The sequence below is a fragment of the Puma concolor genome, chromosome A2 (assembly GCF_028749965.1).
Source record: "Puma concolor isolate L17-30 chromosome A2, mPumCon1.1.hap2, whole genome shotgun sequence".
NCBI classification, from domain to species: domain Eukaryota; kingdom Metazoa; phylum Chordata; class Mammalia; order Carnivora; family Felidae; genus Puma; species Puma concolor.
In genome coordinates, this window is record NC_141668.1 from 120,133,132 (window position 1) to 120,147,103 (window position 13,972).

A 13,972-nucleotide genomic window follows, 5' to 3' on the forward strand; every position below is an offset into this window, starting at 1 on the left:
TGAAGTTTTTGGAAGAAAAAATCCTAACACGATTGCTAATGGAGTTTGCAGGGGCCTCTCAGGCCTTTCCAACCCGATTCTTTTTCCTGCTGCCTTCCCTTTTGTGAGCATTTCTTCCCCTTTCTGCTTGCAATGAGTTCTGCTCTCCTGTAGGCTACAATGTGTCAGTTGTTATAAAATCCGGGAGGTGGAGCTTGGTGACGAGGTGGGTGGGGGAGTGCTCAGCCAGCCCTGCAGGGCGAGCAGTCCAGCCGTGGTTCACCGGAGCTTAAGCCTTGCAGCAGGAGAACTTCCATCTCGCTCTTCTGGCTTTGATCCTCACTGTACATCAGACCAGAGGCGCCGAAGGGAAGGAGGATGCGAGATGACCGGCCCTCTGGCAACCTGACCATCTCCTTAGCAGAGCCTTCGAAAGCCAGCCGGAGACTGACTGCACAAGCAAGGAGGCGCCGCGCCTCTGTGGATGTGTGTGTGTATGTGTGTGTGTGTGTGGGTGGGTGGGTGAGCGGGTGTGAGTGAGTGAGAGTGTGTGTGTGTATGTGTGCGTGTGCATCACGACTGTGTGTGTGTCGGTTGAGTGTGAGAGTGCACGCGTGAGTGTGTTTGTGTGCATGTGTGTGTGATTGCTCTCAGTTATTATTTTTGTGGAAGAAAAATCTTGAAAATCTGGGGCAGGTTACTGTGCTCCTAGGGGTGGTAGTTCTTCTTTTGCAAGAGGAGCTGACCAGACCAAGCTACTAGAGACATTTTTTCGGCAAGTAAAGAGAATTTTCCTCCCAGAACGAGAGGCATTTTTCTCCCCCCTGGCTCTGCAGCCGAGTAAAAGAGATTAGTCCCTAAACCCTGTGAAATCGACTAGAGCCGAGTGATTACCAGGGCTTGAGAGAGGACTGGGGAAGAAAAAGAGAAATAAATCAAACAGCCTGTCAGTGCCTTTGGCCACGTTGGAAGATGTCATCTCAAACTAAGTTCAAGAAAGACAAAGAGATCATTGCTGAATATGAAGCCCAAATAAAAGGTGAGATGCGGGCTGGGGAGTCATGCTTCCCCTCCCCTTTCCTTTTTTCTCTTGCTCTGGCTTTCTTTTACCCTTTTTCCTCCCTGCCATCACGAAATGTTGTTATGCATCAATAATCTTATTGTGAGTAGGAACAGTGGCAGCCGCACAAGTCCAGACTGGTTTCAACTGCAGAGAGCCCTGGCTCTGGGAGTGTGGATTATAGAATGGGCAGCAATCACTGCATTGCAGGTGTGTGAGGAGGATCCTACGCCCGGCTTTAGGAGTGTCGTGGATACTCCATCATCTTGGCCGTGACATGTCACTCTAAGGCCATTTTGACAGTCACTGCCTCTTCCCCCCTCCCATGCTGAAAGCCCCTTAATGTGATTTTTTTACTATCTGCTTTTATTTTTCTTTCTTCTTTTTGGTATCTTGTTGCTTTCCCTTGCCCCTTTCTCTGGGCTGGAATTCACATGCATGTGCACACAGAAGCAGCATCCCTGGGTTGCACTTCTTTGTCAGTGTCTCTCGGCTGGCCTGGGTTGCCATGGATTAACTGTTATGGGGCATATTGATCCAAACTAATGCAGGCATTTAGGCATAAAGAGGGAGCTCGGTGCAGAAAATGTATTCTCTCGCAGTGTGCAGCCCCAATCACCGCCCGTCTGCCTGCTAGCGTGTAGGGTCATCAGCCTTCATTCAAAGCCAACAGCTTAGTGTGCCGTTTCGGCTGGTAGGAGCTGCCTGGCTTCCGTAGCACCAGAGGAAGCCTGCCAGCAGGGTGGGATGACCTCTGGCTGCCTGTTCCAGCTTTGGGGCCATGGGGTGCACGCTCCTCTCAGAAACTACTCCCTAAATCCGCACCAGCAAGGCGAAATAGGGAACCGGACACAGTCGCATAGACAAATGCAGGCAGAATCCTGGTTCACGCCAGAGGGGGTTCTCCCACCTTCATGAGTTCTAGACTCAGTTTTGGCAAGGAAAATCTAAAAGCTCCATACTCACCCTTTCTCCGAGGACAGACCCTGAGGGAAGCCTGGGCCTGCATCTTTTAGTGTCTGTTTTCTCTCTGGTCCTGGATCTCCTTGCTGCGACACAGGGTGTGTTTGTGGTCTCCCACAGAAACACTAAAGACAAAATACATCTTCAATGGATACTGACGCTTGCTCTTGAGATTGTGGGTGGACTGTTTGAGCAAGTTGATTATTTGGGGCTCAGGTGACCTGAGGCTGCCCCACCTGCTTTTAGGTGCTTCTGCAGCTCCAGACTCAGTGACCCAGGAAGTCTCCCCGGGAGCGGCAGGGGCCCGACATCCACAGCTGCTGCACACGCTCCCGATGCTTGGGAACCTTTGGGAGGGGAGCGGCCAACAGGGGAGGGCTTTGTTTTTTTTTTTTTTTTCCAGTCTCCCAACCCTCTTGTGTCTTCTAGTCCTGGTCAGACCCGGCAAGCTAATCACCTCTGGGGGTAGACCCCAGGGCAAAGGGAAATGTTTGACCCCAGGGCTGAAAATGTTCTCTAGGTTTCAGCTCAGTGTGGCAAACTGACTTAGGATGTTTCAGCCTTGCTGAAAATTTAGTCACAGGCCCTTTACTGGTCAGAGATTTGAACTCACCCGGCTGCATCAATACAAAAGCCCAGTTTGGCCTTTGCATACACACTTTTTAGGGAGTTTATGTTTTATAAGATGAATTTGGCTGAGTATTATAGTTCTTTTTAACTGAGGTTCTCATGAAAAATGCCATACTAGAGAAGCGAATGCTGAGTTTTGGACAGTTTGGGGTTTTTGTTAGCATTGTCTTGGTAGGAAATAACGCTCGTCTTGTTTTTGGATCACTGCCACAGGGCCCGTGAACTTGGCTTGAGGATCAATGAAGCATTTATTGCTCTGGCTGATTCTTTTACTTTTTTACCTTTCACCTTTATTTTAACAACTACTTAGCAAGTCCAAGGTCATGCATTTCCGGCAGGAAATTTGTCCAGATGATCTTGTCTCTTCCAGACCCTAAGGGTCTCTACATTCTGGTTAAAGGAGTTGAATTTTATTCCTTTAGAATTGACACCCACACGACTTAGGCCAGGACGTTGCTGTGCCTGAAACCGTCTGGAATCTTTTCCCTTCAAAATTCTGTTTGTTAATCATCATCATAGTTCCTGATGATGTACGCACAGGGCTCTACAGTTTCTCTGTCTGGCTCACTCCCAAACATCACTACTCTTGGCCTACACAATGTACGGAAAGTGTTTGTATGAATGAGCTCAGCTTTAGAGATGAGGAAACTGAGGCCTTGTCAGGTTGAGTGACGTGCCCAAGGTCACAAGGCCAGAAATGTGAAGGTAGCTGGTCTTCTTTCCCATTGCATTGTTTGCCTGAGGCTGGCCCTTGAAGGATTGATGTCAGTGGCAGATGGCGGTTTTGTGGTGGGGACTGGCTGTCTCTTGATCGTTCCATTGTTTACCCTCTTACTTTTATCCCTTGCCTTTGTTGCTTGCCTCTGAAGAATGTTTGACCAATCACCAAAAATAACGCCTGAAGCCTGTTTCCTTTCTCCCTGGGTATCATTTGACCAGTTTGGTGCAAACCCTTCGCCTACTTAGATAGATTTGGTCCTCTGTGAATTTAGTGAGGGGCATTTTTGGTTTTTAAAAATGATACTGAGTTCTTTGTTGACTTACTCTCTTTTATCTCTTTTTGAAGAATTTATTGACCTGAGGAGAATGTTTTAACACTATTTTTTTTCCCTATTGTAAAAGAAATATCAGATCCATGCCTTCTCTTGCCTCATCAGTTACCTGAATCCCTTTGATTATATATTTGCAATGCAGTAGTATACCATGTGCTTGTACATGTCCAGTGATGGGGAACTCATCACCTCCCAAGTCCACATATTCTACCTTTAATAGCCCTGGCTGCTGTAAGTGGTTTTTATATTCATCTATTGGTTCTATAGTATCTTCTCCTTGGGGGTTCATAGAACAAGATAGATGCTTCTTCCCTATGACTGCCCATTGGATGTTAGAGACTCTGATCATAGCCCCACTATGATTATCCTCATTTACTCACATAAGATGCTTATCTGCTGCTTAATCATCTTCACTTTCCTTTGGATTTACTGTATCCTGGTTACAAACTCCCAAGTGCCTTTGGGTGCTTGACAGATACAATAAATGAGTGAAGCTGCCAAGTAAGATGATTTGTGATAGTTGGTCTACCATCTCCGTGAGGGCAGTAGATGAAAGGGTGATGGTGGTTATGGTGCCCTTGAGAGCACTGTCTAGATGAGAGCTTTATGCTTTTATTTTACTTTATTTATTTATTTAAAACATTTTTTAAATGTCTTATTATTTATTTTTGAGAGAGAGAGAGACAGAGCATGAACAGGGAGGGGCAGAGAGAGAGAGAGGGAGAGACACAGATCTGAAGCAGGCTCCAGGCTCTGAGCTGTCAGCACAGAGCCCGACTTGGGGCTTGAACTCAGGAACTGTGAGATCATGACCTGAGCTGAAGTCAGACGCTTAACTGACTGAGCCACCCAGGTACCCCCTTTAAGAGTGTTTCTAAGTCCTAGGGGCGCCTGGGTGGCTCAGTCTGTTAAGTGTCCCACTTCAGCCTCGGTCATGATCTTGCTGTTACTGAGTTCGAGCCCCATGTCAGACTCTGTGCTGACAGCTCAGAGCCTGGAGCCTGTTTCAGATCCTGTGTGTGTCTCTCTCTCTGCCCCTCCCCCACTTGTTCTCTCTCTGTCTGTCTCTCTCTCAAAAATAAACAGTAAAAAAAAAAAAAGAAAAACGAGTGTTTCTCAGTTCTATATGAGAGGCTTTTGATGTGATCAGAGAAAGAAACACAACTATCACCTCCTTTATGCTGCATGTATTGCTTCTATTAATATAGCCCAAGGATTGAATTAGTCCTTTTCACTGCCCACCCCTTCACTGTACCATATTTATTTTACATGCTATATTTCTCCAATCCACTAAGTTATTAGGATCTTTGTCAGAGAGAAGAAAATGAAATGAATTTCATATGAGTTGTTCTTGGTGACCCTGTGCTGGCCCCAGATGGACTCTATTTCCTGTCTGAGGTGCTTGCAAGTGTCCCTTTATGAATCTGTTCAAGCACTTTGCTTGAGAGTGACATCACATTCTCTAGTCTGGAAATGGCAAGCTCTAACTTCTTCCCCTTTTGAAAATCAGAACAACATTTGCCCATCTCCAGCATTTTGGCACTTATCCTGTTTTTCACAGTTCCCTCAAAGATCACCGATAGTGTTTGGTAATCTTATTTGCCAGAGTTCTCAGTGCCCTGGGCTCTCATTCATCTTGCTGTCACACATAATGATCTATTCTGCATTTATCTAGAGTTCCCATTTCCATTTCAACCTAATAGAAAATTGAAATAGAAACACAGTGATTGACTTTAGTGTTTTGTTTTGGTTTTTAATTATACATCCATAGTCATTTAGGCCATCTTCTTAATAGCAAAAGTCTAGAATTTGGGGGAAGAAGGGCAGATTTTGAAGAAGATCACAGAGAAGTGTTTATTTACTCATTCATTTATGTATTCATTCAGTAAACATTGATTATCTACTTTCTTCTTAGTCTTGTGCTGGGTGTTGTGAGAGATGCAGAGTATATGATATATTCTTGGCTTTCTAAGAGTTTTCTTGAAATATGGTGATAAAATCGGTGAAGGAAATGGAAAAAACAAAAACAGAAACTCAGAACACAAAAACTCCCAATTGAGCACCAGAATGAGTTTAGTCTTTATTTTTTATTTTTTTTTCTAGTGTTTATTTACTTTTGAGAGAGAGAGAGAGAGAGAGAGAGAGAGAGCAAGCATAAGCGGGGGAGGGGCAGAGAGGGACAGAAACACAGAATCCCAAGCTTGCTCCAGGCTCTGAGCTGTCAACACAGAGCCCAATGAGGGCTTGAACTCACGAACCAAGAGATCATGACCTGAGCCGAAGTCAGATGATTAACTGACTGAGCCACCCAGCCGCCCCGAGAATGAGTTTAGTCTTTTTAAAAAAAAATTTTTTTTAACATTTACTTATTTTTGAGAGACAGAGCCAGAGCATGAGCAGGGGAGGGGCAGAGAGAGAGACACACACAGATCTTAAGTAGGCTGCAGGCTCCAGGCTCTGCACAGCTGTCAGCACAGAGCCTGACATGGGCTCAAACTCACAGACCGGGAGATCATGACCTGAGCCCAAGTCGGTCACTTAACCCACTGAGCCACCCAGATGCCCCGAGAATGAGTTTAGTCTTAAAGAGAGTATGGCATTGAGTGAATGGACGAGACCTTTAGGAACCCTCACTACTCTCAACAGGCTTTAATGAGGAAAGTATGCTGGGTGGAGAGATATTGAGGAGTAGTGGGGACTGTGGCTGATTAAGGCTCACCTAGAGGCGTAAGCCTCTGCTCAGCTCCAGTCTCAGTGCCAGGCAGGATGTGAGCCCAGACTGGTCAGTTCTTTTAGTGTTTCAAGGGCATCTGGATTTTAAAACAAAATCTCCTCATTTTTATTTTTAAGTTTTTAAAAATGTTAAAAACATTAAAAAATGGGGATGTCTTTTTTATTTTTGAGCTGTAAATTCTTTTTTAAATTGAAGGATATTTGACACACAATGTTACATTAGTTTCAGGTGTATAACGTACTGATCCAACTCTATATGTTACTCTGTGCTCACAAGTGTAGCTACCATCTGTCACCATACCATGCTATTACAATATCATTGACTGTATTCCCTATGCTGTGCCTTTTTCATCCCCGTGACTTACTCATCCCATAACTGGAGGCCTATATCTCCCACTTCCTTCACCAATTTTACTCATCCCACTACCCCTCTCCCTCTGACAGCCATCATTTTGTTTTGTGTATTTATGGGTCTGTTCTGGTTTTTATTTGTTCATTTGTTCTGTTTTTTAGATTCCACATACAAGTTAGATCAGGTGGTATTTGTCTTTCTCTGTCTGACTTACTGTACTTAGCATAATACCCTCTAGGTTCATCCATGTGGTCACAAATGGCAAGATCTCATTCTTTTTTATGGCCAAGTAATATTCCTCTCTCTCTCTCTCTCTCTCTCTCTCTCTCTCTAGATCCACACACACGCACACATACATACATAAACACATCACATCTTCTTTATCCATTCATCTATCTATCCATGGACACTTAGGTTGCTTTCATATTGGCTGTTGTATATAATGCTGCAATACACCTAAGGGTGCATATATCTTTTCAAATTTGTGTTTTTATTTTCTTTGGGTAAATACCCAGCAGTGGAATTGCTGGATCATATGGTATTTCTATTTTAATTTTTTGAGGAACCAACATACTGTATTCCACAGTGGCTACACCAATTTACATTCCCACCAACAGTGTAGGAGGGTTCCTTTTTTGAGCTATAAGAGTTCTTTATTCTGGATACAAGTCCATTATCAGATATGAGATTTGCAAATATTTTCCTCCATTCTGTGAGTTATGCTTTCCCTTTTTCGATGGTGCCCTTTGAAGCACAAAAGTATTTATGTTTATGAAATTCAGATTATTTATTCTCATGCTTTTCATGTCATATCTGGGACTCGTTTGCTAGATCCTAGGCCATGATGAAAATCTCCTGATTTAAAAAATATTTTTCTTTAATGTTTATTTATTTTTGAGAGAGACAGACAGAGAGACAGAGTGCCAGTGGAGGAGGGGCAGAGAGAGAGGGAGACACAGAATCCAAAGCGGGCTCCAGGCTCTGAGCTGTCAGCACAGAGCCTGACGCGGGGCTTGAACTCATGAACTGTGAGATTATGATCTGTGCTGAAGTTGGATGCTTAACTGACTGAGCCACTCAGGTGCCCTGAAAATCTCCTGAGTTTTACATGCAACTCAAATTTTTAAAAAATATTTTTTACTGTTTGTTTTTAAGAGAGAGTGTGAGCGGTGTAGGGGCAGAGAGAGTGGGAGAGAAAGAATCCCAAGCAGGTTCTGCATCGCCAGTGCAGAGCCTCACGGGGCGCTCAAACTCACAAACTGCGAGATCATGACCTGAGCCCAAATCAAGAGTTGGCGCTTAACTGACTGAGCCACCCAGGAGCCCCAAATGTAACTCAAATTTTTAAGAAACACTATGCTGCCTGAACAAACTCATCAGTAGGACAGTTTCAGCTCACAACCCACCGCTTTGCAACTTCTGGCCTGTAAGTTGAAGTCCATAAAAGGTCTTGGTGATGGAGCCTCAGCCAGTTTTCCTGTTTTATCTTTAGTTGTTTTCTCTATATTAGGCCTGTGCTCCTAAAACCACATGAGGCCAATCCCTTGTATCTGAATCCTCAGTATCCCTTCCTGGAACCTTCACATCTAGTGCCATTTGTGCCTTTGTTCTGTTTAAAGTGTCCCCCTTCCTCCACCCTTTCTTTGTCTGGGCAACTCCCGACCGTCGTTCAGTGGCTGCCAAAATGACACCTTCTTCCAACTCTCCTAGGCAAAATTAGTGATTCCCTCAGATCTGTGCTCATGGTCATTTTGTTTCGCCAGATAGGCTGAGAGAGTGGCCCGTACGTTACTAATGAGAAGTTTTACTCTGAACAACTTTTAGCTAACTTAGTTATTTTCCTTGACATGTGTCTTAGTCTGCTTGGGCTCCCATAACAAAATACTGTGAACTGGGTGCTTAAACCACAGACATTTATTTTTACAGTTCTGGAGTCTGGAAGTCCAAGATCAAGGTACCAACAGATTCAGTTCCTAGTGTTGTAGATGGCTGTCCTCTCACCGTATGCTCACATGGCCTTTGCTCAGTGTGGAGAGAGAGAGAGAGGGAGGGAGAGAGAGAGAGAGGGAGAGAGGAGGCTGTCTGTCTTCCTCTTCTTTAAGGGCACTGATCCCATCATGAGGGCCTTTCCCTCATGACCTTCAACTAAACCTAATTATCTCCCAAAGGCCTCATCTACCTCCAGATACTATCACATTGTCACATTGTGGGTTAGGGCTTCAACATACAAATTTGGAGGGGGAGACACAATCTATGACAGCACCTATACTTTTTGTTCCATTGAAAGTAGAGGATTGGGGCACCTGGGTGGCTCAGTCGGTTAAGCATCGGACTTTGGCTTAGGTCATGATCTCACAGCTCGTGAATTCGAGCCCCGCATCCAGTTCTGTGCTGACAGCTCGGAGCCTGGAGCCTGCTTCCGATTCTGTGTCTCCCTCTCTCTCTGCCCCTTCCCTACTCTTGCTCTGTTTCTCTCTCTCTCAAAAATAATGAACATTTTTAAAAAGTAGGGGTTTTATTGATAAAGGAAACATTCTCCATAGTTTACTGAAGTTCCTTGTTTGTCCCTGACAGGGGAGATATTTATTAGTGGAGATTTGGTGAAGGCTTATGTGTTCAAAGCAAGAGAAATGTTTAATGAGGTGATGTTTGCCACAGTCATAGTAGGGTGTGGCTGGGAACACTGCATTCCAGGCTTTTTGCAGTTTGGGGAAATCTGTACATCTAGAGGTCTATATTGGCCATTTTTGGAGTTTTTAACCACCAGAGTTTATTAAAGACAACCTTTCCTTTCTAGAAACCTCAATCACTCATTCATTCATTTACTCACTCATTCATTCAGTGACTGTTACAAGCCAAGCTTTAGGCTATATAACTTTACTTAGGTGTGGGAGGTAATTGATTTTTATTTAGTTCCGGGTCTCAGTCATATACACAGTATCTGATTTTGTGATCTCAGTACTTCTCAGAGGTAATCATTATTATTCCCATTTTATGGACTAAAAGCTCTATCATTCAGAGAAATGAATGAAATAAGTTGCATCAGATTGCACAGGGAACAGTGGCAGAGTTAGGGTTTATGCAGAGCCTTCCTGACTTCCAGTTGTACAATGAGGTGAAAACCGTGTCATAGCAATGTGGCTCTGAAACCCAGGGGTCTCTTTCCTGGGGGGACCACTCTGAGATGGCTCTTTATCTCTGACTTCCTACTGTTCCTGAAACTTCAACTCCCCTTCTAATCCGACTTTTCCTGGTTCTCCCTGGATGCCACCAACTGTGTCAGATCCTTCACACCCATCCCATGGAGTCACCTTTGGCAAAGTGCCCGCCGAAGACACTTCTGTAGACTTGACTGAGGCTGCCATATCTGCCTCCATAAACCGGAAAATATAGGACTGGAAATTTGAGGGTTCTTCTAGTCCCCTCCACTAGGGAGGGGAGTCCACCTCCCCCACTTTTCTTCCCTCACCCTCCAGATGTGGAAACTAATGTTCAGAGAAGGGTTCTGGTGTAGAGACACTTCGAGACCATATTTCCGTGAGGAGGAAAGCTCTCTCTGATCGGTGCATTGCTGTATGCTCATGCCTGGCATCTAGTTGGTGATCAAGAAACATATGAAGTTGGATTGCTCCGGTGGGTGGTGTAAGGCCAACCGGTGGTGGTTGCCTGGGAGGTAGAGCTGAGTGGTACCTTGGAGAATGGGATGAGGCAAAGATATAAGAGTAAGGATAAGAGGGTCAGGAGGAGGTGAGGTTAGGCTCATTTAGAAGATGGGTCCTGTCCTTGTCACTGCCAGGAAGGGACAGGGGTCGACTTCTTCAAGGTGCTGAGTTTTGGAACCTCTGGCCTAACACAGGACCCAGCAAGTGGTGTTCTGGGCTTGATTTCACTTGCAAATGATTCATTCCTGATGGCTTGTTGGTGTTTATAAAATATCTTGGCTGGCCAGGAGTGGGATTTTGGCTCTTTTCTCTTAATTCATATAATCATTAGGCCAATTTGTGTTTGGAGTAGTGTTCCCTGAGATGTATTCACGAAATTGGATGTCAAGAGGCGTTAGGTGGGAAAAACAGTTACGTGGTCAAATGGGTCTTGGGAGTTCTAACATAAACTGAGTTGAATAGGCTTGTTTCCCACAGGACTTCTTTTTGGGGGGTGGGGAGGTGGAAGAGAGAGAATTCCAAGCAGGCTCCATGCAGCGTCCAACAGGGGCTCCAACTCACGAACCTAGAACTGTGAGATCATGACCTGAGCTGGAGTCAAGAGTTAGACGCTTAACAGAACCAGCCACCCGGCGTCCCTCCCACAGGACTTCTGGGAACCTTGAACGTGTTAAGTGTGAATCACCAAGAAGGGGCCATGAATTTTCTTAAACTTATTCCATCTTGTAGATGTTTCTCATGGAAAATCGCACAAGATCGTATTCCTGAGATTACATTTTGAAATTCACAATTTGTGGATTATCCACATTCTTTCTCTTTTTGCCTTTTGCCCAGTTCGCTAATTTTTATACTTTTCTCTGAGGGCAGTTTGAAGAGGGGAAGAGGTAAAACAAATGCGTATTCAGCTCAGCTAAGTGATATTGATGTGGTGTTTTGAGGTCACTTAGAAAATGTGGGTTTTGACATCTCCAATTACAGAGCGCTCAACCATTGATTTAAATGGTAATTTGGCGACAGCTTGCCCCTGATCAATATGCATGGCGTGTGCCTGTGTCTGTGTGTGACAGTAAGGGGATGCACTCGGCTGCAGGCTGTGTTCAAGGTGCCTTGAATGGACCTCAGCACTGCCCGTGGGATTGTACGGTCAATGCCAAATGATGATGCAGAGGAATGCACGAAAGCCCGTAGCCCATGCGCCTCAGAGTGAACAGATCTCAGCCACAAATTCAGGTGTATGAGAACTAGGTTTTTCTTTATTTCTCTGTAACTTGATTTCCATTTCTCATCTCTCTTTTGCTGAGGGTGGCAGACATAAATCTAAGTCAATTTGGGGTTCCTCCTGTTTTCTTCAGGGTTGTGCCCCAAGGTCCAGGGGACTAAGGCAGTGCCAAGTGACATCTGTTGTGGTTATCATCAATCTATTTTGGCAACTGAGATAGCCTCCTTCCCTTTGGGTCGTCAGTGGTCTGTCTATGCCAGTGATCGATCCTTCTTTGTTCCCAATCTCGAGACTCTTTCCTGTGTATCTCTCTTTAGTCCTTCTGTGCCGTTTGCAAGCACTGGGAGCCATCCTGGTTCTCACATACCATGCTGGGCTGTGAGCGTCTCTGGACATTTGTCTCAGGCCTGTCTTGCCAGGCCCCACACTTGATTCCCCTCCAGTGCCTCCCTAGAGCTCTGCCTGGGGAAACGGCCCAGCTCCTGTCTGTTCCCAGATTCTGCAAATGTGTGTGGGGGGTTCCCTCATCACCCTCTTTCCTTGGCCTTGTTTGGGGTGAGGCAGGGTGCAGGCTATTTTCTTATAGATCCATAAAACTCTACATACACTTTGCTTTACTGACTCCTGGAAATCTTTATCCATGTGTAGAGTTGGGAAGGGGAAAGGAGGTTATTGGGGGTGGTATCCTGGCTCTTTGTCATCACACATTCCCTCAAAGCTATTTTGAAAGTCAAAAGCCAAGAATTGACTCCTTCTCTGCATTATCCCTGAGGCAATGAACACAGAGAGCCCTCCTTGCCTGAATCTGGTCCAGAAGCTCTTAAGGAAATATGGAAGAAAACCCTTCAATATTTCAAGATATTGTAGTGAATTTCCTTTCTTTTCCACCTGCACCATCCTGGCCCAGACTAACATCACCTCTTGCTGGGACCATGGCAACATCCTTCTAACTCAAAGTGTCTCCACCTCTGCACTACTGACATTTGGAATTGGATTAGTTTTTGTTGTGGGACCTGTCCTGCACAACATGTGTTGTTTGAGGCCTGTTAGTTGTTAGAAGTCTGTAGCACCTCCTTCCCTCCCCCAAGCTGTGACACCAAAAAATGCCTCCAGGCGTTGTGAAGGTTCCTGGGGTGGGGGGGGAGGGGTCGGGGGAGGGGACGGAGGGGGGGCACGTGCAAAAGAGGCCTCAGTTGAAAGCTACTGACCTAACTGGTCTCCCTGCTTCTCTTATCCCAGTAACCTGTTCTCTGTACAGCAGCTAGCAGTAATCCTTACACAATTTATTTATTTTTTTTTTTAATTTTTTTTTTTTTCAACGTTTATTTATTTTTGGGACAGAGAGAGACAGAGCATGAACAGGCGAGGGGCAGAGAGAGAGGGAGACACAGAATCGGAAACAGGCTCCAGGCTCTGAGCCATCAGCCCAGAGCCCGACGCGGGGCTCGAACGCACGGACCGCGAGATCGTGACCTGGCTGAAGTCGGACGCTCAACCGACTGCGCCACCCAGGTGCCCCAGTCCTTACACAATTTAAATCTAACCAGGTTACTCTCCTGATTGCAAACCCTCCAGTAGCATCTCATTGCATAAGAGTCGAATCCAAATCACTGGCTAGGCTTACAAAGCCATGTTCTGCCCACCTTGGCCCCCCTACCTCTCCACAGTCCAAGCTTGTAACCCACTTTGGGCCTTTGCACATAGCTTTTCCCTCTTTCTAGAACCCTCTTTCCCTAGATTGTCACATGGCTGGCTCCTTCTTAGGATTCAGCTTTCAGCTCTCGTGTCACTTCCTGACCACCCAACCTTAAATAGCTGTGAAGTAACTTGGATTAGCTGATTTGAGTTCTCAGCAGAGTTCTTATGGCCATATGATATTTCCCTTGTTTATTTCTTCTCTTTACCAGAATTGAAGGTGTGTAAGAACAAGACTTTTGCTTCTTCTCTTGTCCATTTGTGTTTTGTTAGCACCCAGAATGGCCCTTAGTATATACTAGGTGATCATACTATTGGTTGAATGAATGAATGATGGACTTTGCACACAAGCACATATAAATGTTCTACTTCAGGGTACCTAGGATTGTGCTGGGGATTGCAGTTTAGAGGAACAAAATGAAGCTGATCTAGGCTTTCCCCCAGCCCTTACTGGAAGGTAATTCAGGAAGATGAAGAATCCAAAGAACAGACAATTGTATCTGTGCAGAGCTGCCCAACTCATTCAAGGGAATGAAGTAGAGGGACTAGGTGGCCACTTGCAGGGGTCTTGCAGGGATCCAGTCTTTTCTGTCAATTGAGATCCTGGTTTGTGTCTGAAATGGGGAT

General features: G+C 45.2%; 1 protein-coding gene across 6 annotated transcripts in view; it reads left to right on the top strand.

Annotated features, from left to right (window-relative positions):
- The first annotated feature begins 212 nt into the window (after positions 1-212).
- The window catches only part of SRGAP3 (SLIT-ROBO Rho GTPase activating protein 3), a 264,333-nt gene continuing 250,573 nt past the window's right edge, over positions 213-13,972 (top strand). For 4 of the 6 annotated variants that reach the window (XM_025920885.2, XM_086697528.1, XM_025920893.2 and 1 more), the window contains exon 1: positions 213-1,018. In XM_025920885.2, the coding sequence (XP_025776670.1) occupies positions 952-1,018 (67 nt within the window). In that variant the 5' untranslated portion in view covers positions 213-951. The remainder of the gene's footprint in view (positions 1,019-13,972) is intronic. The other 2 variants (XM_086697529.1, XM_025920900.2) reach the window with 1 other exon arrangement.